The sequence below is a fragment of the Plecotus auritus genome (assembly GCF_963455305.1).
Source record: "Plecotus auritus genome assembly, chromosome: 4".
Lineage (NCBI taxonomy): Eukaryota > Metazoa > Chordata > Mammalia > Chiroptera > Vespertilionidae > Plecotus > Plecotus auritus.
The window spans coordinates 102,732,128-102,755,579 of record NC_137775.1 but is presented as its reverse complement, the minus strand read 5'-3'; the positions used below and the strand labels follow the sequence as shown (position 1 = coordinate 102,755,579).

Genomic DNA, 23,452 nt, shown 5'->3' with positions numbered 1-23,452 from the left:
GTCTCTGGGCAAGTCCATGGGCTTGGAGGGGGATGATGAGGATGTGGAGGAGTTGGTGGAGGACCACAGCACTGAGCTGACCACTGAGGAGCTCCAAGACCTTCAGAGGGAGCAGCAACAGCCGGCAGCTGAGGAGTGCTCTTCAGAGGAGGGGAGGGAGGACATTCCTACTTCACTAATCAAGGGAATGCTTGGGAAATGGGGAGAAATGCAAAGTTTTATTGAGAAATATCACCCTGACAAAGAAGTAGCAAACCGAGCAATAAACTTGTTCAATGACAATGCAGTGTTTCACTTCAGGCAAGTGTTAAACCGCAGGCAAAAACAATCACTGGGTAGGTTTTTAATGAGACAGAGGCCCAGCGAGCCTGAAGCAAGTTCTAGTGGAGCAAAGAGACGAAAGAGAAAGAACCCCAGAATAACTACCTGACGTTTTTATGGAAGGGAACTCCTCTTCCAAACAAGAACACCCATCCTCCATATTCAGTAATCAGTGGCTCTCAGCATTAAAGGTAAGTTCTAGTGTGTATGTAAATTTCCATTTTTTACTGTACATTTCCTTTTTGTTTTTATATATATTTAAATATATTTTTATTGATTTCAGAGGGAGAGGGAGAGATAGAAACATCAATGAGACAGAATCATTGATCGGCTGCCTGCTGCATGCCCCACACTGGGGATTGAGCCCACAACCCAGTCATGTACCTTGACCAAGAATCGAACTATGACCTCCTGGTTCATAGGTTGACGCACAACCACTGAGCCATACCTGCCAGGCTTCCTTTTTGTTTTTATTTATTAAAATATATTTTGATTTCAGAGAAAGGGAGAGTGAAACATCAATAATGAGAATCATTGATTGGCTGCCTCCTGCACGCCCCCTACTGGGGATTTGAGCCTGCAACCGGGGCATGTGCCCTTGACCAGAATCGAACCTGGGACCCTTCAGTCTGCAGGCCGACGCTCCATCCACTGAGCCAAACTGGCTAGGGCCCTTTTTGTTTTTAAAGTGTTTATTTATAGATTAAACAGTATGTTAGACATGTACTGTATATAAGGAAGGTTATAACAGGAAATCATTTGGGGGTCTGGAACCGGTTAATTCAATTTACGTTATTTCTAATGGGAAAAAGTGATTTGGTTTTCAAACAAATTGTTTCTCGAACAATCTTCCGAAACAAAGTAAGTTCGAGAACTGAGGTGTACTGTACCAGACATCTTATGTTTTCCTTCCAGATTCACTCTCCACCCTTTCTGCTTCAGGAAGTTGTCCTGGATGACGACATCAATGCACATCCGTTTACTGAGGGAGCTCTCTCCATAGAACTGCTCCCGCCTTTCTTCCTTTGGGCTTAGAGGTGGCCATCACAGACCTGTGGGTACTGCATTATTCTTTGTGATTTCTCTAATCTCTGCCTAGTTCTTTGTAATTTTCACTTTGTTAAACGCTCCCCAAATTATCCCAATTTGCCTGTGCTATTGTTTCCCACCAGACCCTGACTGATAGAGACACATTACACAATGTGCTACAAGCTGTAGGATTCATTGGAGTTTAAGATTCTCTACAATTTTAAATGGAGGCACTTAATGAAGTGGGAATGCTAAATGGGGCTGTAGAGAGGAATCCCCTGAACCTTGAGAACAGTTTCACACAGTGAGGCTTTGAGTTGTGCCATGGGACTAACATTTATTTGGGTTCTCCATGTGCCACACCTACTACAGCCGTGCTTAATATATTTCATTAAGAAATTAGGTCTATTTAAAAGCCAGCACAATGTTCAGCAAAGCTTATGCTATTTCTACTATACCAAAGTTTTCCAAACTTAGGTATAACTTACCTGCAGAAAAATGCACAAAACTAATCAACAAAATTTTTTTTATTGAATTGAAATTCACATAAAATTAACCATTTTAAAGAGAACAAACCAGCGGCATTTAGTACATTCACAATGTGCAACCACCAACTGTCTAATTCCTAAGCATGCTCACCACGCCACATAAACCCTGTGCCCACAAGCAATCACTCTCCATCTCCCCTCCCTCCAGCCCCTGCAACCACCAACCTACTCTTTTTAAAAAACACATATATTTTTATTGATTCCAGAGAGGAAGGGATAGAAACATCAACGAAGAGAGAGAATCATTGATCAGCTGCCTCCTGTACACCCCACACCAGGGATTGAGCCTGCAACCTGGGTATGTGCCCTGACCGGGAATTGAACCGGGACCTCCTGGTTCATAGGTCGATGCTCAACCACTGAGCCACGATGGCCGGGCACCACCAATCTACTCTTTATCTCCATAGATTTATCTATTCTGTGTATTTATCTATTCCGGGTATATAAGTGGAATCAGACAATGTGACCTTTTGTGTCTGGCTTGTTTCGCGTAGCATAATGCTTTGAAGGTTCATCCTCAAAGCACTGTGGTATAAATCAGTATTTCATTCTTTTCGTAGCTGAATAATAATCCATTGTATGGATATGCCACAATTTGGAACATTTGTTTTTATCTTTTGGCTCTTATGAAGAGTTTATATGAACATTTGTGTACAAGTATTTGTGAACATTTATTTTAATTCAGGTATATACCTACAAGTGGAATTGCCGGGTCATTTGGCAATTATATGTTTAACTTTTTGAGAAACCATTAAACTGTTTACCACAACGGCTGAACCATTCTATTTTCCTGCCAGCAATGTGTAAGGGTTCCAGTTTCTCCATATCCTTGTAATCAACCTTTTAAACTTAAATTTAAGGACTGCCATATTAAAAAATAACTGCACTACCCTGGCCAGATGGCTCAGTTAGTTGGAGTGTTGTCCTATACACCAAAAGGTTGCGGGTTCAAACCCACCTGCCCCCGGTTGGGATGTACTGATCAATGTTTCTCTCTCACATGGATGTTTTCTCTCTCAAACCAATAGAAAAACATATCCTTTGCCCTAACTGGTTTGGCTCAGTGGATAGAGCGTTGGCCTGCGGACTCAAAGGTCCTAGGTTCGATTCTGGTCAAGGGCATGTACCTTGGTTGCGGGCACATCCCCAGTAAGGGGTGTGCAGGAGGCCGCTAATTGATGTTTCTCTCTCATCAATGTTTCTAACTCTCTCTCCCTCTCCCTTCCTCTCTGTAAAAAAATCAATAAAATATATTTTAAAAAAAGAAGAAGAAAAACATATCCTTGGGCGAGGATAAAAAACAAAAACAAAAAACTGCACTACACCATAAGGCACCGAGTGAATATTTATTTATCATAAAGTTTAAGCCTAAGCTCTAATTTGATAAATACTGGAAAAGCAGGCCTGAAAAAGTGCAGAGACTTGCTCAAAGTCCAAGCTAAAGGATCTTCTAACAAGATGGGGCCAGGAGAGAGGTAAATATTTTCGTAGCATTCCATAACTCTACCCTCAAACTTACTCCAAGCATCCCTTCAAGTTTCTGACATTGAAATTATTTCCACTATGTTTTGGAGGATAAGTAAGAATTCCAATAACAAAGAAAAAGTGAGATGGCTTCCAAATGGGAGGCAGGGCACTGAGCAGTAAGCACATCAGACCATCTAAAGATGAGCAACACTTATGATATGTGAGCACAAGACTAAGCAACTTTAAATGGCCATTTAAGAAAATCTGTGGCTCCCAATCTCCCTATCTTTGTTTTCCCATAAGCCTTTTCAGCCCCACTCATATTTCCAGACAAATCAGATCAGTACACCCAATCCTTCCTAAGCCCTAAGTTCTTTCTCCCCAATATTTTGTTTATTGATCTGGGAAGAAAAAGGGTACTGGGGTAGGGTTTTCAGAGGGATGACATTTCCAAAGTGGAGAGAGCAAAGGCCTCTGGGTTGGCTTCCTGCTTCAGCACTCCTGTCAGCAGGAACTCAGGTGAGAGGATGGGCAGCCCAACCCGAAATGGCGTGGTGCATCGAGGGGCGTCCTGGGAGCATGTGATCACAACTCTCCGAGGCTGGGAGGACAGACAGGAAAGGCAGAGAAAGTCAGGGAAAAGAGCCCTAGAAGTAGGGTTAGGATCCACTCAGCAGTCCAGGCATCACTAAGACAGGAGCTCGGGATACGATGCCACATGAAGTACACTATGTTGTCTGTGATGTGCTCTTGCCAGAAATGTGGAAACTGAATTTATTCAAGCTTTTAAAACGGATTATAGTTTACATGAAATATAGAAGATAGAGAATAAGGTAAGTGGTACAACCAGGCAGCAAACAAAAGAATCCAGCCTGAGGAACATTCTAAAAAACAACTGACCTAGTTCCTGCAGAAAGTCAATGGCATAAAAAGGCAAGGTGGGCCCTGGCCACTTTGCTTAGAGCGTTGGCCTGAGGACCAAAGGGTCTCAGGTTTGATTCCCAGTCAAGGGCACGTACATTGGTTGTGATTCAATCCCTGGCCCTGGTTGGGGTTCATTCGTGAGGCAACCAATTGATGTGTCATCAATGTTTCTCTCTCTCTCTCTCTGTCTCCCCCTTCCCCCTTCCCTCCTTCCACTCAATGGAAAAAATATCCTCCAGTGAGGGATAAAAAAAAAAAAGGCTGGGCCGATGTGGCTCAGTGGTTGATCATTGACCTGAGTGTTGACCTATTCAATTCCTGGTCAGGGCACATGCCTGGGTTGCTGGCTCAATCCCCAGTGTGGGGCGAGCAAATCGATGATTTGCTCTAAAAAAATAAGCTATTGCACTAATCCAGGAAATTATAAAAAATTAAAAAAGAAAAAATCAATAAAAACATAATTAAAAAAATAAAATGCAAATTAAAACAAAATCCAGCTGGTAGCAGCAGAGCTCCTCTGCCATTCCTTATCTCCCTCCTCCTTTAAAAAAAAATATTATTGATTTCAGAGAGGAAGGGAGAGGGAAAAAGAAATAGAAACATCAATGATGAGAATCATCGATTGGCTGCCTCCTGCACGCCCCACACTGGGGACTGAGCCTGCAATCCGGGAATATGCCCTGACCGGGAATTGAACAGTGACCTCCTGGTTTATAGGTCGATGCTCAACCACTGACCCACACTGGCTGGGCTCCTATCCCTTTCTGTACCATAGGTCTTCCCCACCTTCTCACTACAGTGTTCCCATCTGCAACTCCCCAGATCCAGAACACCACCCCCTCCCCCTGCCCCAATACCTTGTAGGACCGGGGCATGCTGGGTAGGACAGTGCCTCCACAGCAGCTGATGATCTCTCCCATCTGAGGTGGTGGTGGCTGGACTCCAGGGGTCACATGAATCTCATAGCCCTAGGAGGAAGGAAATGGAGACGGTAGAGAGCTGCACTGAGGCCATGAGCTGCTAGGAAACTTCTGGAGGGCTAGAACATGAGGAGGAAGACAGTCCCTCACCTCTAACAGCCTTCGCTCACGAGCCCGGCTCAGGGAGTCACGGAGGCTGAAGCCAAAGTTCTTTTCCTGCTCAGGATCAGTCACCACATATTCATCCGGGGGCAAGAAGCAACCGGCCTTGCGGGACTAAGGGTGGCAGCAGTCAGAATCAAAGCCCAGGCCTGCCGTCACCCAGCTCTGCTGCCTAGCATTTATAGGAGCTCACAAAGTGCTTTTGAATGAAGGCTTCCGCTCATTCACCCTGGTCTTCCTGCACCCTTCTTCCTCCCGCCACTTTCTCTATTTGTCTGCCACCATCTCCTGGCCTCTCTCTCACCTGGTACAGCCAGTCCAGGGAAAGGATAGGGATCCCCCGCCCTAGGGCACACAGAAACTTGACTGTCCGGCAGATTCGATCAGTCACCAGGTGGGACGCCTCTGCCATTGAGCTGGCCAGACTTCCCCCCAGGGCCAGCACTGCCTGCTCTCCACGGGCATCCACCACTCCTGTGAAGAGCACCTGTGGAGGGGATGGGCCTACGTTGGTCACAGCAAGCCATGCACCAGAGCCTATCTCCCAAGGCCCCAGTCTCCTCCCACCCCACACCTGCTCCCACCAAGCCCCAGGCCTCTTCTCTCCTACTTTGGGGGCTGCGGACTCGTGGTTAGGTTTGGTCCGTCGGAGGCTGCGGGCTGGCATTCCTTTGGGCTCTTCCTCAGCGTGGTCTCTCTTTCTCTTGCCTGGTCCTGGCATCACCACATCCTGGGAATGAGAAGGATCCTGGTGGGAACTTCTGAGCCCCCAGCCCCTTTCCAGCTCATGGCCTCAGCCTTCTCCTCACCTCTTCCTTCCCTGGCTTCTCTTCCTCTTCTTCCTTGAGGAACACTGTCTTCTGAGACACTTCTCTTCGCAGCCGTCTTGGAAGTGGGGGTGAATCCACAGTATCTGAAGGCCTCTTGTGGTTTTGAAAGGTCTTAGGCTGGGACTCTGGGCTGAACTCATATCTACCTGTTGCCTCTATCTTTTGAATCTGGAGAGCATGAGTGGGTGCCCCAGGAAGCTGGGCAAAGGCAGGCTCAGGAATGGTCCTAAGGGACTTGGTTGCTCTCATTGCTCCTCGCCTTTGGCTCCGTGAGGACCAGGCGTTAGGTTCAAGGGGTGCAGAGCAGGGTTCACAGACAATGGGAGCTGTGAGGGGCTGCCTAGCGACCCTTGGCCTCCTGCTACAATTGGCTTGAGGGATGGCCTCAGGGGGAACAGGCTGGTCTGTGGGGAAAGGAGACTGGAATTCAGGGGTGGTAGGAACTGGCACAGTACTTCTTGTAGACCTCAGTGTCCTGCTCTGACCACCCTGAGCTATGGCCTTGGGGGTGACAGGCTGGTCTGTAAGGGTGGGAGGTTCCAGGTCAGGGACTGTGGGGCCAGTCGGTTCAGGGGTCTTGACAGAGGCCCTGTGTGTCCTGCCCCGAGTGGCCCGAGATGTGGGCGCAGGGATGACAGGCTGGTTTGTAGGGGCCGGAGGTTCCAGGTCAGGGGCTGTGGGGCCAGTCGGTTCAGGGGTCTTGACAGAGGCCCTGTGTGTCCTGCCCCGAGTGGCCCGAGATGTGGGCTCAGGGGTGACAGGTTGGTCTGTAGGGGCCGGAGGTTCCACGTCAGGGGCTACAGGGCCAGTCGGTTCAGGGTTCTTGACAGAGGCCCTGTGTGTCCTGCCCCGAGTGGCCCGAGATGTGGGCTCAGGGGTGACAGGCTGGTCTGTAGGGGCTGGAGGTTCCAGGTCAGGGGCTGTGGGTACAGTCGGTTCAGGGGTCTTGACAGAGGCCCTGTGTGTCCTGCCCCGAGTGGCCCGAGATGTGGGCGCAGGGGTGACAGGCTGGTCTGTAAGGGTGGGAGGTTCCAGGTCAGGGGCTGTGGGTACAGTCGGTTCAGGGGTCTTGACAGAGGCCCTGTGTGTCCTGCCCCGAGTGGCCCGAGATGTGGGCGCAGGGGTGACAGGCTGGTCTGTAAGGGTGGGAGGTTCCAGGTCAGGGGCTGTGGGTACAGTCGGTTCAGGGGTCTTGACAGAGGCCCTGTGTGTCCTGCCCCGAGTGGCCCGAGATGTGGGCGCAGGGGTGACAGGCTGCTCTCTGGAGGTGGCAGGGTGGACCTCAGTGGCTATAGAAGAAGCTGGAGAGGGTGTCATCCTGGAACACCCCTGGGGCCTGCATTTGGGTTTTGCATGAAGAGGGTCCAGCTCTGAGGACAAGGGATTCTCCAGTGCTTCCTGACTCCCATTTTGCCTGGAGCTGGGAATGGGCGACTCTAAAGAAGGTGGAGATGGAGCAAAGAGGGGCTGAGGAGCAAGATGTTTTTGGCTCTGAGGGATGAGGGGGTTTTGGACTGGGGCTGAGGTTTCAGGGACTGCTGGAGGCAGACAAACATCTAGGGATCCTGGATCACCCTGGGGAGAAATAGAGCAAGTGAGGGAGGGAGAGGCAGAGGGAGGAGAGATAGGACTGGACACTGTTCTCGATACTCGTTACAGTGAAAGTATGCTCACTGGCATTTCTCTTTCTTTCTCTGACCATCTTCCATTAGACTGGGACTTCTTCCCACAGACCTCTCCCCATAAGACCAGGACAGTGCTGTCAATATATGGATGATGGGTGGTTGGGAAAAGAGGGAAGGGACATGAAGAAAGGGATGTTCTTTCTGAGTCAGGTAGAGGGAAACAGCTGGGAACAGATAGATGGAAACAATAGGTGCCAACATAAAGGGCCTGAAGAGTGGTGGGAATGACCACGGAGAAGACGGGGAAGAGCAGGTGAAGCAAGGCCGGGAAGGGGCAGTGGAGGGGAGGTAGAGAAAGCAGCTCTCACCCTAGAAGCCTTCTCAGCAGGTGACATCTTGCAATTCAGGTGGCCTAGACAGAAAGTAAAGACAAGTGTGGCTGAGGTCCAAGCAGGCAGTTACTTAGGGGTTATCATGAGGCTTTGTTAACACCTGGGTCTTATACCCTCTGCCTTCACTTACCTCTCTGCTGCCTCCTGGGACTTACCTTCCTCCACCTGACTGGCTCCTAGACGCTATCAGGGCTAATGATAGTCTACAAGGTCCCCTGCCCCTTCTTCAGGGTCCAATATTGGACTGGAGGCCTGCCCTTTCTGGTCCTGGCTCCCTCTCTGTCCCCCCTGTCTGTCTGCTTCCTTCCAGTATTACTTTGGGTATGTTGACTTCTAACCTACCTGGCTCACAATCTCTCTCTGGTGCTGGTTTCTCAGCTTCCTTCTCAAGTACTTCTCTTGCAAGAGTCTGCTTTCCCACCTCGTGTAGTTCCTTGGGTGTCTCAATTTCTACCTTCAAACTCTCCATATCCCTTTCCAGACCTACACTTTCCACAGTTTTATGGGACTCATGTCTCTGAGTGTCTAGCTAACACCTGCTTTTGTTCCCTGTCCTTCATCACCCTGGTTAATTCTTCCTCTCCCATCACATCTTCTCTTGACCCTTCTGGTGGCAGTTTTTTAGTTTCCCTCTCTAATGGTCCTCTCTTCGGGGTCACCCTCTCTGCTGCTTCTCTTGGTGTACCCATGCCTTTCTCTGCAGTCTGCATCCCTCCGCCTTGAATCCCCAATGGCTCTGAGCGAACTGGGCTTTCCAGATGTTGGTCTCGAGGTGTTGGCCTGGGTGAAAAGGGGCAAGATCCATGGGCCTCAAGGTGGGCAGCAATGGGCTGGGTCTCAGAGGCCTCAGATTCTCTTAGACAGAATGGCTGTGTAGCCAAGACTTCCCAAGACTCATCCAGGGCACCTGGAAGTACAGTCAGAGAGAGTCAGAGTCAGAAAGAGAGAGAGAGAGAGGGAGGGAGAGAGAGATTGAGAAGGTAACAGGTTGAGAAGGGATTAAGGTAAACTCATGAACAATAAATCTATATGGGCTATTTAAAAAAAGCTACGAGTAAGGAGGATAGTTGTAACCTTTAATGCTTGTTTCAAAAAGTAAGACCATACCTTCATATAAAAGCTCTCACAGCAGCCTCTTAAAAACTGTGCTACAGAATGCTTCTTGGTCTCTTGGCTAAGATCAAGTATAAAAGTTATGCTAGACAAGTTGCTCTATAGGTCTAACTGAATAGGACCCTTTTTCCCTAATAAGATGGAGAAACATCAGCAACATAATAAAATATGAAAGAAACGTGTATAGGGAGAAAACAGGAGGCAAAGTTAGGGGCACAGAGGAGGGGAGTTTCTTATACCTGAGGCCTGGAAGCTGCAATGGGAAGGGCCAGGCTCTTGGGGTACAGTAAACAGGAAGGCCTGGGTGGGCTCATTCTCCATGCTCCGGACTGCTGCATAGGAAAAGGTGGCCTAAGCACAGATCCTCCACAGAACTCCAGGCCATTCTCAGTCTCCCGCCCTGCCTGTGCCAGCCTCACACCCTCAAGGACCACCAGTGTAATCTCCCTGCTCCTGCTGTGTACAGCACCCCCATGACACAAATGCCCTCACCTTCCAGGCTCTGATTTTCTCTCTCCACAAAGCACTGGGTAGCTTGCTGGTCTAGGTCTTCAGAATCTGGTGGTGGAGAAATACAGAATAAAAAATCATATCTGACCCAAAATGTCTTACTTTTTCTCTACAATTCTCTCCCCAACCCAAATCCCTATGCAACAGACTGAATGTCTGTGTCCCACCCCACATTATTTTTTCTTTTTTTGTTAATCCTCATCCAAGGATATTTTTCCATTGATTTTTAGAGAGTGCAAGGGAGAGGGAAAGACAGAAAGAAACATCAAAGTGAGAGAGACACATTGATTGGTTGCCTCCCACATAAGCCCTAACCAGGGCCGGAGATTGAGTCTACAACTTAGGTACATGCCCTTGATTGGAATCGAACCGAGGACCCTTCAGTCCACGGGCTGACACTCTAGCTACTGAGCCAAACTGGCTAGGACCCCACATTCTTTAAAACACACGCACGCGCGCGCGCGCGCGCGCACGCACACACACACACACACACACACACACACACACACACACAGCACCAACACTTTCATTAGTACTTATTTTATGCTGAATTTACTCCCGGGTCTTAATTTTTGTTTCTTCACTTTTTTCTGGGACATCCTTTTCTTCTGTGCAACCTCCTCTTCTGGTTTAGGAACAATCTGGTCCTTTTCAGTACAGTCACCTCCAGGTGGCACGGAGAGCTCATGTGGGGGGTAATTTGCCATGAGCTCTGCAAATTCTACACCACATCTTGGGGACTTTGTTCACTTGGATGTGCTCAGTGACCAGAGAGTCTACATCTAAACCCTTAAGTTAAGCTCTCTGCATTTTAAGCATGTGTAGCAAAAATTCAGCACTCTTTTTGGGCCACTGACTGTGTCCAGCCCCACTATTTGGCCTGGGCATACCTACAAGCCCAGGTAGGTATTGTAACAATGGAATGACACCTATTGCTTCTGCAAAGTGACATCCTCAGATACTTGGTGACTTTTTAGACATGCATACCCTGATGGCCTGGGCAGTTTCATGAGTGTTCTTAAAGTGTACACGAAGATTTGAACCTCTTGATTTGCATGATTTTGTGGGGGGGTTTTGGGGTCAAGTGAATAGTGAACCATTTCAGAGGTCACATTTGGCCACTTTTGGGAAGAGTCTACCCCACATTCTTATTTCTAATATCCTCATGAGATAGTACTAGAAGGCAGGGGCCTTGGGAAGTGACTAGGTCCTCAGGGTGAAGCCCCCATGAATGAGATTAGTGCCCTTATAAAAGAGACCCCAAAGAGCACCCTTGTGCCCTTCTGCCAGTTAAGGACATGGTAAGAAGTGGGCCACCTATGAACAAGGAAGCAAGCCCGCACCACACACTGAATCTGCTGGTGCCTTGATCTTAGACTTTCCAGCCTTTGGAATTGTGAGGCATGTTCCTTGTTTACAAGCCATCCACTCTAGTATTTTGTTACAGCAGCTTGAATGGATTAAGTCTCCCCGTAAGCTTCCTTTCTCTCAGAGATCAAGGGAGGAGAGCAGGCCAGCACTTACCATCATGGCTGTGTCCAGAGTTCTCGGTCATGTCCACATGTGGTTCTCCCCCACTTTCTCTAGGGGTCGGGGCTCCCTTTCTCTGTGCCTGGGTAGGTTCCCCTGCAGTACCTATGTTTACCAAGAGATGTTAGGTTCTCCCTTGAGACAAGGAGATGGTCCTGTCCCACTTGTGCTAAAGGTGACCCACCCTGGGCTGCTGCCTCAAGAGCTCTCTCCTGCTGAAGGACAGGAACAACCCACTCTGTCCCAGCATCCTCTTCTGCTGGAAGCTGGCTCTTTCTTACACCTGCCACTCCAGAGACTGCGAAGGATGCACCCTCCTCAGCATTTGTTCCACAGTACCCACCTGGAGGAGGCCGGGCTTCCTCTAGGCGCATGGCAGGCAGCTTTGCTGGGCCCCCTTCTGCTTCCACATTTGTTGGATTTGTGCATGCCAGAGGCACCTCATGCTTCTCTGGTAGTGTAACAGCTGGCACCAGGGGGACTTCCTCTTCCACTTGTGTGTTGATGCCTACTGTGGCAGAGGCCTGGCTTCTCTCCAGGAGGACTCCGGGTGAGCTCTTATCTTCTTCCACTTCTCTGTCACTGTCCCTGAAAGGAGACTGGCTCTTTTCTGTCTGAGCTTTGTCTGTGTGACTCTTGGGGACATATTCTCTCTTTTCCACTGGGAACCCCCCCACCTCTATGTCTGTGTCACTGTCTCTCCCAGCAGAGGTTTGGCTTTGCTCAAGAAAAGCCGGAGGTTGGGTTCTGTCCTCTTCCACATCTGTATCTCTGTTCCAGCCAGTGGCTCGGCTCTCCATCAGATGCGCCAAAGTGAGCGCTGCTGACACTCCTTCCTCGTCATCTACATTGCTGCCGCTCACCATGGAGGCTTGGCTTCGCTCCAGAGGGACCGTGAGTGGGGCCTCAGCCTCCTCCACATCTGTCTCACTGCCAGCCGGGCTCTCGTGAAGATGTGCCAGGTCAGGTCCCCCAGGACTCTCTGCATTAACTCCGTGGAAGATCTGCCTTCTTTTCATGGGCACCACAGCTGGGGTCGTGGGAATCCCCTCTTTTTCCACGTCAGTATCACTGTCTATGAAGCCAGAAGGCTGGGCCCTTTCCAGATGACCCTCAGTTGGCTTTCCTGGAGGCCTGCTCTCATCATTCATATCTGTCTCACTGTCCTCCCCAGCGGGCTGGCTCCTCTCCAGAATTACCCCATTGCTTGCATCTCTCTTGACTCTGATGTCACTGTTGCTCTCCTGTCCCAAAGACTGATCCTTTTCAACCTGGATTTTAGTTCTGACAGCCTTAGGCTGTTCTGTCTCTGCAGTAGCATCTCTTGTGGCAGCTGAGGAGGCCCACCGTGTTGCTGGTTGCTGCCTTTCTTCCTCATCTGTGTCACTGTCAAAGTTGAAGGCATAAGGTGGCCCAGGGCCATCTGGGGCAGAAGGCCCCTCTTCATCACTATAAAGGGAAGAGAAGAGAGTTTATAGAATCATTTCCTAGGAAGGGATACCTGATTCAACTGTGAGCTCCTGGAGAGCAGAAACAAGGTAGTATTTGTTTTTCTATCTCCAGCAATTAGTTCTCCACTTGGAACATCAAAGGTGCTCAATGAAAATTCAGTTAATGAAAGAATATGTATAGCTCCCCAGCCCTCATTTCCATGATGATTCTCTCTTACAGATGGATCCTTCAGTCCCAGGTTCCTTCTCTTTCTAAAGACTCAGGTGTTTGGCCCTCAACACTCACCTCTCCGGAACGACTGTTGCCAAAAGGGAGGACATGGTCCTTGGTTCATTCACCACGTACCTTTCAGAAAGAGGATCTGCCAAGAGCAGAAAGAAGGTGAGTTTTACATTCACCATCCCAGTCTCCTTGCCCACCCTCCCAATACATACACTTACCTAATTCCTCTTCTGAGTCCTCAGCCAATAGGATCCCCCAGGGTTGAGTTCCTCCCTGTACCCTGGGTGTCTCCTCTACAGTTAGGGGGCCCCGGGAGACAAAGGGCAGAGAGACATCCAGGCGATGGTACTGGCAGGGCAAGTCAGCAAAGACAACCAACTCCTGGTCCCTCAGACGGTGACTCACCCCAGGGCTCAGGAACTTAGGAGGCCTCAGGATTTGGGTACCATTGAGGCTTCCACAATCCCAGAGGACAGGTGCCTTGTCCCAGGCCAAGATTTCAATCACTGCATGTTGCTTGGAGATGGATGGAAAGGGCAGGGCCACAGAGCAATCAGGCATTCGGCCTACCACATTTTTCCCGAGGTAGAGTGGGAAATCTAAGAATTAGAGGGGTAGATAGGTTCCAAGGCCACATTCCTGGCCTGCTACTGGGAAAATTTCTGGTTAAATACCCGACTACTCATTCAAGGTCCCCACATGCAATAGAAAAATAAAAGGCCCTAGGACATCTAAGCATTGAAGATTATATGCAATACATTATTCATAGTCAACACTCCACCCATCCATACTGGATTTTTTTCTATTGTGATAAAATACACATAAAATATAGCATTGTAAGCATTTTTAAGTGTACAGTAAAATCACCCCCAGAGTCCAGACCTCTTGCCTGGAACAAATCAATCAGCCTCCTCTTCTCCATTCCCAGTAAAACATTTTTCAGATCTCCTTGAAAACAAGTTTTGCCCTGGCTGGTGTTTCTCAGTGGTTAGAGTGCTGGCCTATGCACAAAAGGTTGTGGGTTTGATTCCATGAAGGGCATGTACCTGGGTTGCAGGTTCGATCCCAGGCCCCAGTCAGGGCACATGTGAGAGGCAACCAACTGATGTATCTCTCTCATATCGATGTGTCTCTCTCACATGAATGTTTCTCTTTCCTTCTCTCCTCCCCTCCCTCTCTCTCTAAAAATCAATGGAGCCTGGCTGGTATTGTTCAGTGGTTGAGCATCAACCCATGAACCAGGAGGTCACAGTTCCATTCCCAGTGGAGCACATGCCTGGGTTTCGGGCTTGATCCCCAGTAGGGGGCATGCAGGAGGCAGCTATTCGATGATTCTCTCTCGTCATTGATATTTCTCTCTCTCCCTCTCCCTCTCCCTCCCTCTGAAGTCAATAAAAACATATTTAAAAAATTATTAAAAATCAATGGAAAAAAATATTTTCAGGTGAAGATTAACAAAATATACACATAAGTTTCTTACAACCCTCCAACTACCTCCCCACAAAAATAAGAGGCCTATACTAGTAGTACTTCAGCATCAATATCCCCTGACCTTTTTCTGGTCCGTGGGCACTACTGAAGATATGCAGTCGCCCTAGGGGCTCCAAGCTACACCCCAAGGAGTCACTGTGTCTCTCTGTCTCCTCTTCTTCAACCTCCCAGTTAACAGCCTGAGTGTCCTCCATGACCTGGGAAGGAAACACATTATCATATCTGTCATTGGTTCACAGTCTCAGAGAGGAGACTCACAACTAGGGGTAAACCTGGATATTTATTCAGTTTGATGCTTCTCTTTATGCCAAGCATTCTGTTGTTATCCTTCTAAAGCACTGAAAAAATATTTTTGACCAAGACACAGAATAAGAAACAAATATCATAAGGCCCCAAGTTCACAAGTAAACGTTCCTCAACTTACAATGTAGTTACATCCCGATAAATCTATCATAAATTGAAAGTATCATAAGATGAGAATGCATTTAATATACCATAGCATAGCCTACCTTAAATATGCTAGGAACACTTACATTAGCCTACAGTTGAGCAAAATCATCTAACACAGAGCCTATTTTATAATAGAGGGTTGAATATCTAATGTAATATATTATGTATACCACTTTTACAATATTGTAAAGTCAAAAAATCATTGCTTAGAAAATATGTGTATATATAAATACACACACTTATTTATATAGACAAGTGTTTTAAGAAACAATGCTCAGCCTTGCTATATGTAATAGTTTTCATTATTTTCTTTTAAATGCTGATTTACAATCCACTAAATTGACTTCAATATCCACTACTGGGTTGCAACTCAGTTTGAAAACCACCATTTTAAGGGAGTTAACTTTTGCCAAGCATCAACTACATGTTGGGCATTGTGTTATGTGTCAGGCATAGTAGCCATATGAGGCAGGCCTTTAGGAAACCAAGGCTAAAAATATTAAATTATTTGCTCAGGATAACATAGCAGGTAGTGTGAAGGACAGGACTAAGTATGCGTCTGGCTGCAACACTTTCTACACTCTACCAGACTACCTCAGGTGACCAGACTAAACTGACTCATTTAATCGTCTAAAGAATCCTGTAAAGTTTATTATTATGTCCTATTTGATAAAGAAATGCAACACAGCCCTGGCAGGGTGGCTCAGTTGGTTGGAGCCTCATCCTGATATGCCAAGGTTTTGAGTTCGATCCCTGGCCAGGTCACAAACAAGAATCCACCAATGAATGCATAAGTAAGTGGAACAACAAATTGATGTTTCTCTCTCTCAAATCAATTTAAAAAAATACAAAGAAAAGAAAGAGCCCTGGCCAATTTGTTCAGTGGTTAGAGCGTTGGCCCACAGACCAAAGGTTCTCTGGTTTGATCCCGGCCCAAATGGGGGGCGGGGGAAGGGGAGACACACAGCGGGGCAACCAATCCATGTCTCTCTCTCTCACCCTCCTTCCTCCTCCCACCCTTTCTAAAAAAAAAAAAAAAAAGGGAAAAAAGCTGAAACACAGATGGGTAAGGAACTTGCCTAAGATCACCCAGATAATGTCTCTCCTCGGTTTAATATTCTTTAATGGCTTTCCATGTCCACAGGATAAAATAAAATTTAAACTCCTTAGCGAGAGCCAACATGACCTAAACCTGTGTCCTGCGATGTGTCCCAAGCCACGTGCAGCTCCCCCCAGTCCCTGGCGCTGTCCCCACCGTCCCATCTGCGCGCCTCGGCTCCAGCTAGTTTTCTGGTCCAGCTCTACCCATCCTTTCCGATTTAGCTCAAACGCCACTTATTCAGCACAGCCTTCCCTGAGCCTCTCCCGCCTCCTACTGCGCGCAGTGCCCATGGACTGGTGCTCCCGGCACTCCTCACCATATTGTGACCACTGCTGCCTTCACCCCCGAGGACTGCACCAGCAGAACTGTCTTTCCCTCGAGGGTCCATCATCTTCGCCCACCAGTACTCAGCACGCACCTGGTGCCGTTCCAAGTAATAGATACACTCATGAACCAAACATCAAGTTAACCCTGCCCGCCTGGAGGTACATCACCGAATCTACCGACGAAAGAACCAATGAAAGGAGATGAAAACTCAAAATAGCATGAGTGGAATTCACTGAGAAAGATGCCACCCTAGGGAGAAGCCGCTGACAGGGACAGGCGGACGCCTCCTGTGCGAAGGCAGTGCCCGCGCGTCCTGACCGGGAACTCAGCGGGACCCCAGCTCCCACCCACAGGCCGCCCTCCGGGCCCGTCTCCCAGCGCCCGCAACCCCAGCTCGGGGCGGGGCGTCGGGCAAGGATGAGTATTATAACCCCACAAGCAGCTTCGAAGTATCCTCCGCCCAGTCGCACCAAAGCACGCCCCTCCCGCCCCCGGAAAAACAAGATGGCACCGGGCAGGGGCGGGCTCGGTCCCTAGAACTCACCCGCGGTGAGACCCGCGCGCGCCACCAGTAACGGCCGCGACGCGGTGGCGCGAGCGCTCCCTCCGAGCCGAGCCGGTCCGCTGATTGGTTCTAGGCGCTGTCTTTCACAGCGAGCTGCGAGCCGATTGATGCAGTCCAGGCGGAGGCCCCGCCCCCGCCCCGCCCCTACCTCTCTAAGGGGCAGCTCTCCGGGGGCCGGAAACCCGCTGAGAGAGGCGAGGCCGCCGCGCGCGCCCGGAATAGCGCACCTCGATTGGGCACGTCCAGGAACCCACCCCCGGCCGCGTCACCGCCCACCGCCCATTCCCGCACAGACACCCAAACCACGACCACAGAGTCTCGCTGCGGGAGGCGCCTAGAGGGGCTCCTGGTGTGGCCAGAGCGTCCTTCCAAGGTCCTCCCAGACCTGGTGGTTGCTGACTCATGGAAATGGAAATGAGTTGCTGTCGTGGCCGGAGGCTGCAGTTTGGAGAACAGCCCGCAGGCGTGGCGCTTGAGGACTCCTCACTGCAATGGAAGTTTATTTCCTTTTGATTTGTTTGTGTAGAAATCATGTCATTTCCTCCCTGAGAATATAGCCCTGTTGGATATTTTGAGATCGTTTACCTAAAGCAAAGATCCCTAGGCCAACAGAGGGAACCCTTTTTGCTAACCGTCTCAAGGCTGACCAAGGTATTTCAAGGAGTGAAGAAAGGATAAAATAATTTATTTCATTATCTCATACTAAGACAAGCAAGAAGAGGATAGTAACAATTTGACATGTGTATAATGTAGAAAGTCCTTTTTCATTCTCTTATCTTACTTTATTCTGACAACTATCAAACAAGTAGATTTTACAGAGGGAATTGAAGCTCTGCTAAGTTAAATGACTTGGCTAGGTTTCTACAGCTCATGTAAGGTAGGGAGTAATTTAAACAAGTCCTTTGATTCTAAATTCATTGCCACAAAAGAACCACTTTCATTGTGATTATGCCCCAAAACATTCTATTTTAAATGGGTAAAGGGGTCTTCTTACACAATTGGATGTTCTTTTATTTATGACTGAGAGATGTGTATTGACTTCAAGAACTAACAATGACGACCTTGATATCACGTGTCCTCTATTATAGTGCTTACTACACTATTCTTTGTCCATTTTTCACCCAATTGCAAGGTCCTGGAGGCCAGGGGCTAATTCATAATCATTTTTGTATCCCTCGCTCCTGGCTTGGGGACACTCAGAATCTAGCTCAGAATCTACCAAGTGAGTTAATCCGGGAGGAAAAGGATGGCACTTTGATTTGAGCCCATCCAATTTTCTCCCATGAATACCCTCTCCCCATTTTGAAATTTATATCATGAGGCTCTTGAAAGCCAGCCACCTAGTCAGTGAAACCAGCGAACTGAAAAACCATTGACTTCAAAGTGTCTAAAGGCAGGCTGGAAAGACAATGAAATTCTAGCAGGCATCTCACCCCATAGTTCTATGTTTGACAAAACCACAGTCTTCAACGCTGCTCTAAGGCCCAGATGTCCTACATGGACGGAGACTTCTGGCCTCACAGATCCGGATATCAGCTTCTCTAAACCATGCCGTTTATTCTTTGAACATACCCTCCAGACAATTACATCTCTATCCTGTAAAGCCCTTGCTGCAATTTTGTTTCTCTTTCTAAATGTTATGGTTAGAAAACGCCCAAGGAAATAACAGGAAGGCAATTCCCTCCTTCTTGAGGCATCTGGGGGAGCAGCGGCGTAGTGTTCATGTCTCCGGTCACCAAAGGGCCAGTTGTTAGATAGCAGAGCAGAGTGCCGGGTTCTCCACAGTTTCCGCTGAGCTAAGCAGTCCCGTCTTCCCCAGAGCTACCGCAGAGTGGAGCTTTCAGGGCGTGGCCACCCCACCTTCCAACGCCAGCACCCTATAGTTCCTAACTCCTGCAGCCCCGAAAACGACTCCCTTTTTGCATTAAAAAAACTCAGACCTAGAGGAAAGCCATCTTGGCAAGATCATTTTCATAAAACTCCAAAAATCCAAAACATCCCAAACCAGTATCCACCCATCCGCCCCTTCTTTTTGCAGTGCGGACAACAATGGAGGACTACAACTCCCAGAGAGGACTGCGCTCGTTCACCCGAGCAGAGACCAATGGACGTCGGCTACCTGACCGGCGTCGACTAATCAGGGCCAGCCTCGCGGAGGCTTTGTCTCGGAGTGCTGCGCGGGCCAGCTCTCGCCTCCCGCCGGCGCACGCGCGCCCCGCCCTCCCTCCTTCGCCCGCGCCCAGCGCTCGCTTTTCTGTCTCTCGCTGCCTGCCAGCCGCGGCGTGCGGACCTCGCTGCTCCAGCCTCCCGGCCACGTCCCATTCTATCAGCCTTGAGCAGCAGCGGAGAAAAAAAGATTAGATATTTTATTGCCCCATACACACTTTGGAAGCGGGCAAATATTTTAAATTTGAACCATGAGGGAAATCGTGCACATCCAGGCGGGTCAGTGTGGAAACCAGATTGGTGCTAAGGTAAGGATTTTAAACCTCTTTTAATTCTATTTCTTTTTGAGAAGAAAAGAGCCCAGATAAACTATGAAAAATGGTTGTGGGCTGTTTGCAGTCTCCAGCCTTAGCCAACCTTTGCCAAAAGGAAGTTTTATATGAATAATACACATTTGCAGTAGAATTTGCTTTTGGAAAATGAGGCTTTTTTGGTAGAATCATTTTGGGGAAGCTATCAAAAGCACCCTTGAGGTTTGGGGGACTGGAATACCGAGGTTCTGTAAGGTTTTACCTAAAGGGAATCTCCTAACAGTCCAAGGGTCGAGGAGGGAAGGAGATGCGGAAACTGGCCGAGACAAAGCGAGGCGAGGTTCCTCCATGTGCATCCCCTTTGGCGGGGTTTCAGAGGCCAAGCCAAGGGGAAAGGGGCGAGGCCGGGGGGACACCTGCAGACCCCGGTTCCCAAGCTGGGGACGCGTTACCTCCAAGAAAGGCCAGGGGGTCTCAGCGCGCCCCTGTGATTCCCTAGGGGCAGGCCCGTAGTTTTTCGTGGATGGATGGGTAATATGAGCTGGATTCATTTTGCTTCCTTTATTTCCGCTTAGAGAACCCTTTAGGGCTTGAACAGATAAGGAGAAAAGGAGGGCTTTCTTTTCTTTAAAGGGTCCCCTCAGGACTAAATTGTGGGAGAAAGGAAGACAATCCTCATTTAGAGCAAGAGGAGGGGAAGTTAGCCAAGGGCTACAATTCCGAGGCTAAGGGGGTATTTCTTTCTTTCCTTTTGCGCGCGGCTACAGCGCGGCTACAGTGTAGCGGGAGAGAAAGTGCGGCCGCTATCGGCCGCTACTTTGTAGCAAAAGGGCTGGGCTCAGGGGCGGGCACTGCCCCGCGGGCCGCCAGGGGGCGCGCTAGCTCAGGGCAGGCCCCGCCCACGCGTGACGCTTCCCTTTGTCAGCAGCTTGGCGTGCGCTACACCCGCTTGGAGGGCTGGGGGTCGGCCACAGCGGCAGCTGGTTTCTCTGGCCCTTTGTGTGCGGCTTGCATGCCCTGCGTGGGGGCGAGGGGTGAGCTTACCTAGTTAGGTTAGCCACCTCATCTGTGTGCGATCGCGGCCCTCCCAGCTGGACAGCATTTCACATCCCAAGGCGGCTTTCCCGTGGGTGGAGGTGTCAGAGGGAGGGCGCGCAGGCAGATGGAGGGGATGCCTGCACAGTGTGTTTGGAATTCAAGTGGTGGAAGCAGGGGCATAATTGAGGGTTCACCGTTCTTTCCTGACAGTTCTGGGAGGTGATCAGTGATGAACATGGCATCGACCCCACCGGCACCTACCATGGGGACAGCGACCTGCAGCTGGACCGCATCTCCGTTTATTACAATGAAGCCACAGGTGAGGGAAGGAGCCAGAAGATCAGGCCCCATCTCCTCCTACTCCTGGTGTCTCTTTCCATTCCTATGGAACCCCTTAACTCCTTTGAATGGATCAATCCTTTCCCTTTGTGAACCTTCCTCTGTTTAATTTCTCACCATGGGGGTCAAAGACTAGCTCAGCTGTCACCTAGTAGCAGCCCCTGGAATCACGTTTGGGTCCCTGGGTGTCATCCAGCCCCTATTTATTTATTTATTTATTTGTTTATTTATTTATTTATTATTTATTTATTTTTAAAATATATTTTATTGATATTTTACAGAGAGAAAGGGAGAGGGATAGAGAGCTAGAAACATCGATGAGAGAGAAACATCGATCAGCTGCCTCCTGCACACCTCCCACTGGAGATGTGCCCGCAACCAAGGTACATGCCCTTGACCGGAATCGAACCCGGGATCCTTCAGTGCGCAGGCCGACGCTCTATCCACTGAGCCAAACCAGTTTCGGCCAGCCCCAATTTATTTACCTTCTGCCAATTTTCACTCCTCTACTTTTCTTCCCTGTAGGTGGGAAATATGTCCCTCGTGCTATCTTGGTGGATCTAGAACCAGGTACCATGGACTCTGTTCGCTCTGGTCCTTTTGGCCAGATCTTCAGACCAGACAACTTTGTTTTTGGTAAGTTATACAGATACATGTAGATACCATCATATTCCATTTATTTGGGTGCAAGAGGGCAGTCAGAGTTAGGAATAATTATTGTACTCGAGAGCTTTTATAGGGCCATGTTCTGAAATCTAATGGAGGTCAGGGTGGGGGGTGGCTGCCTTACTTGGTAAACTATTGGGGGCGTATCTCACAAGTGAGGGAGAAAAATATAGACCCAGAGGCATTATCCCAAGAGGTGCGAGGTGAGGATGTGGTGTGTGTTTACTACCCTTCACTAATCAAGCTTGCCTCCTGACCCCATTCCAGGTCAGTCTGGGGCCGGGAACAACTGGGCCAAGGGCCACTATACAGAGGGGGCTGAGCTGGTTGACTCCGTCCTGGATGTGGTGCGGAAGGAGGCTGAGAGCTGTGACTGCCTGCAGGGCTTCCAGCTGACCCACTCGCTGGGTGGGGGCACAGGCTCTGGAATGGGCACCTTGCTCATCAGCAAGATCCGGGAAGAGTATCCAGACCGCATCATGAACACCTTCAGCGTGGTGCCCTCGCCCAAGGTGTCGGACACGGTGGTGGAGCCCTACAACGCCACCCTCTCTGTCCATCAGTTGGTAGAGAATACTGATGAGACCTACTGCATTGATAATGAGGCGCTGTATGACATCTGCTTCCGCACCCTCAAGCTGACCACACCAACCTATGGGGACCTGAACCACCTTGTCTCAGCCACCATGAGCGGGGTCACCACCTGCCTGCGCTTCCCTGGCCAGCTCAACGCTGACCTCCGCAAGCTGGCAGTCAACATGGTGCCCTTCCCACGCCTCCACTTCTTCATGCCTGGCTTCGCCCCTCTAACCAGCCGGGGCAGCCAGCAGTATCGGGCCCTCACTGTGCCTGAACTCACCCAGCAGGTATTTGATGCCAAGAACATGATGGCTGCCTGCGACCCCCGCCATGGCCGGTACCTCACTGTGGCTGCTGTCTTCCGTGGACGGATGTCCATGAAGGAGGTGGACGAGCAGATGCTCAATGTGCAGAACAAGAATAGCAGCTACTTTGTGGAATGGATCCCCAACAATGTCAAGACAGCTGTCTGTGACATCCCACCTCGTGGCCTGAAGATGGCGGTCACCTTCATTGGCAACAGCACAGCCATCCAGGAGCTGTTCAAGCGCATCTCAGAGCAGTTCACGGCCATGTTCCGTCGAAAGGCTTTCCTGCACTGGTACACAGGCGAGGGCATGGACGAGATGGAGTTCACCGAGGCCGAGAGCAACATGAACGACCTGGTGTCTGAGTACCAGCAGTACCAGGATGCCACGGCCGAGGAGGAGGAGGATTTTGGTGAGGAGGCCGAAGAGGAGGCCTGAGGCCACGCCTGCACTCCGCTTCTCCGCTCCCTCAGCCTTCTTCCTCAGCTGCCCCTTCTCCCTCAAAATTTGCTATTTTTTTTTTTTTTTTTGCTTTTAGGGGTGTTCTAGAACAATTCCTGGCACATAATAGGGCTTGCTCAATAAATATTGTTTCTTGAATGTCTCCTCTCTTGTTCCACACCGGGAAATCTATATTTCTGCCATTATGCTGGGTAACTTTTATTTCCTCCTGGTGCCTTATTTCCTCCTATCCAGTAAAATATTTTATATATATACTAGAGGACCGGTTCACGAATTAGTGCACGGGAGGGGTCCCTAGGCCTGGCCGATGGGGGTGGGAGGGTGGGGGGAGGGACCGCGGGAGGTTGGCTGTGGGACTGCACTGGCCATCTGGGCAGCTCCTGTGTTGTGTGTCTGCCCACTGCTGGTCAGTGTATGTCAGCGTTCGGTCGACCAGTTGTAACGGTCACTTAGGCTTTTACATATATAGGTTTTAAAAATTGTTTTTTAGAGAAAGTGAAACACTGATGTGAGGACATAACATGGGTCAGCTGACTCCTGCACACCCCCTATCAGGGATTGAGCTTGTGCCCTTGACCTCTAATCAAACCAGCAACCTTTTCA

At 49.3% G+C, this 23,452-nt stretch overlaps 2 protein-coding genes and 1 pseudogene across 10 annotated transcripts; 1 reads left to right on the top strand and 2 right to left on the bottom strand.

Annotated features, from left to right (window-relative positions):
• Positions 1–1,859: 1,859 nt before the first annotated feature.
• On the bottom strand, positions 1,860–17,035 carry MDC1 (mediator of DNA damage checkpoint 1). Of its 7 annotated transcripts, none has more exons than XM_080663722.1 (16): positions 16,960–17,035; positions 14,598–14,733; positions 13,264–13,644; positions 13,109–13,184; positions 11,715–12,820; positions 11,366–11,476; positions 9,824–9,889; positions 9,571–9,663; positions 8,910–9,125; positions 8,195–8,238; positions 6,181–7,776; positions 5,982–6,101; positions 5,676–5,858; positions 5,360–5,485; positions 5,147–5,257; positions 1,860–3,966 (listed from the first exon to the last, which is right to left on the bottom strand). In XM_080663722.1, exons 2-16 carry the CDS (start codon positions 14,728–14,730, stop codon positions 3,799–3,801), a joined length of 4,530 nt encoding a protein of 1,509 aa, XP_080519848.1. In that variant the 5' UTR covers positions 14,731–14,733; positions 16,960–17,035; the 3' UTR covers positions 1,860–3,798. The 7 variants fall into 7 exon arrangements, with proteins under 7 accessions (XP_080519848.1, XP_080519846.1, XP_080519847.1 ...); XM_080663720.1 differs by lacking the exon at positions 16,960–17,035 and adding an exon at positions 16,405–16,628; XM_080663721.1 differs by lacking the exon at positions 16,960–17,035 and adding an exon at positions 16,405–16,628 and having other exon boundaries at positions 9,571–9,660.
• Positions 10,378–10,941, bottom strand: LOC308245940 (large ribosomal subunit protein uL22-like; annotated as a pseudogene). Its single transcript has one exon. The product of its transcript is annotated as a large ribosomal subunit protein uL22-like (transcript).
• Positions 17,036–19,142: 2,107 nt separating the features above from the next.
• Positions 19,143–22,991, top strand: TUBB (tubulin beta class I). 2 transcript variants are annotated; one of them, XM_080666906.1, is made up of 4 exons: positions 19,143–19,454; positions 20,706–20,814; positions 21,360–21,470; positions 21,768–22,991. In XM_080666906.1, the coding sequence occupies exons 1-4, from the start codon at positions 19,398–19,400 to the stop codon at positions 22,823–22,825; spliced, it is 1,335 nt and encodes a 444-aa protein (XP_080523032.1). In that variant the 5' UTR covers positions 19,143–19,397; the 3' UTR covers positions 22,826–22,991. The 2 variants fall into 2 exon arrangements, with proteins under 2 accessions (XP_080523032.1, XP_080523033.1); XM_080666907.1 differs by lacking the exon at positions 19,143–19,454 and adding an exon at positions 20,367–20,491.
• Positions 22,992–23,452: the final 461 nt, after the last annotated feature.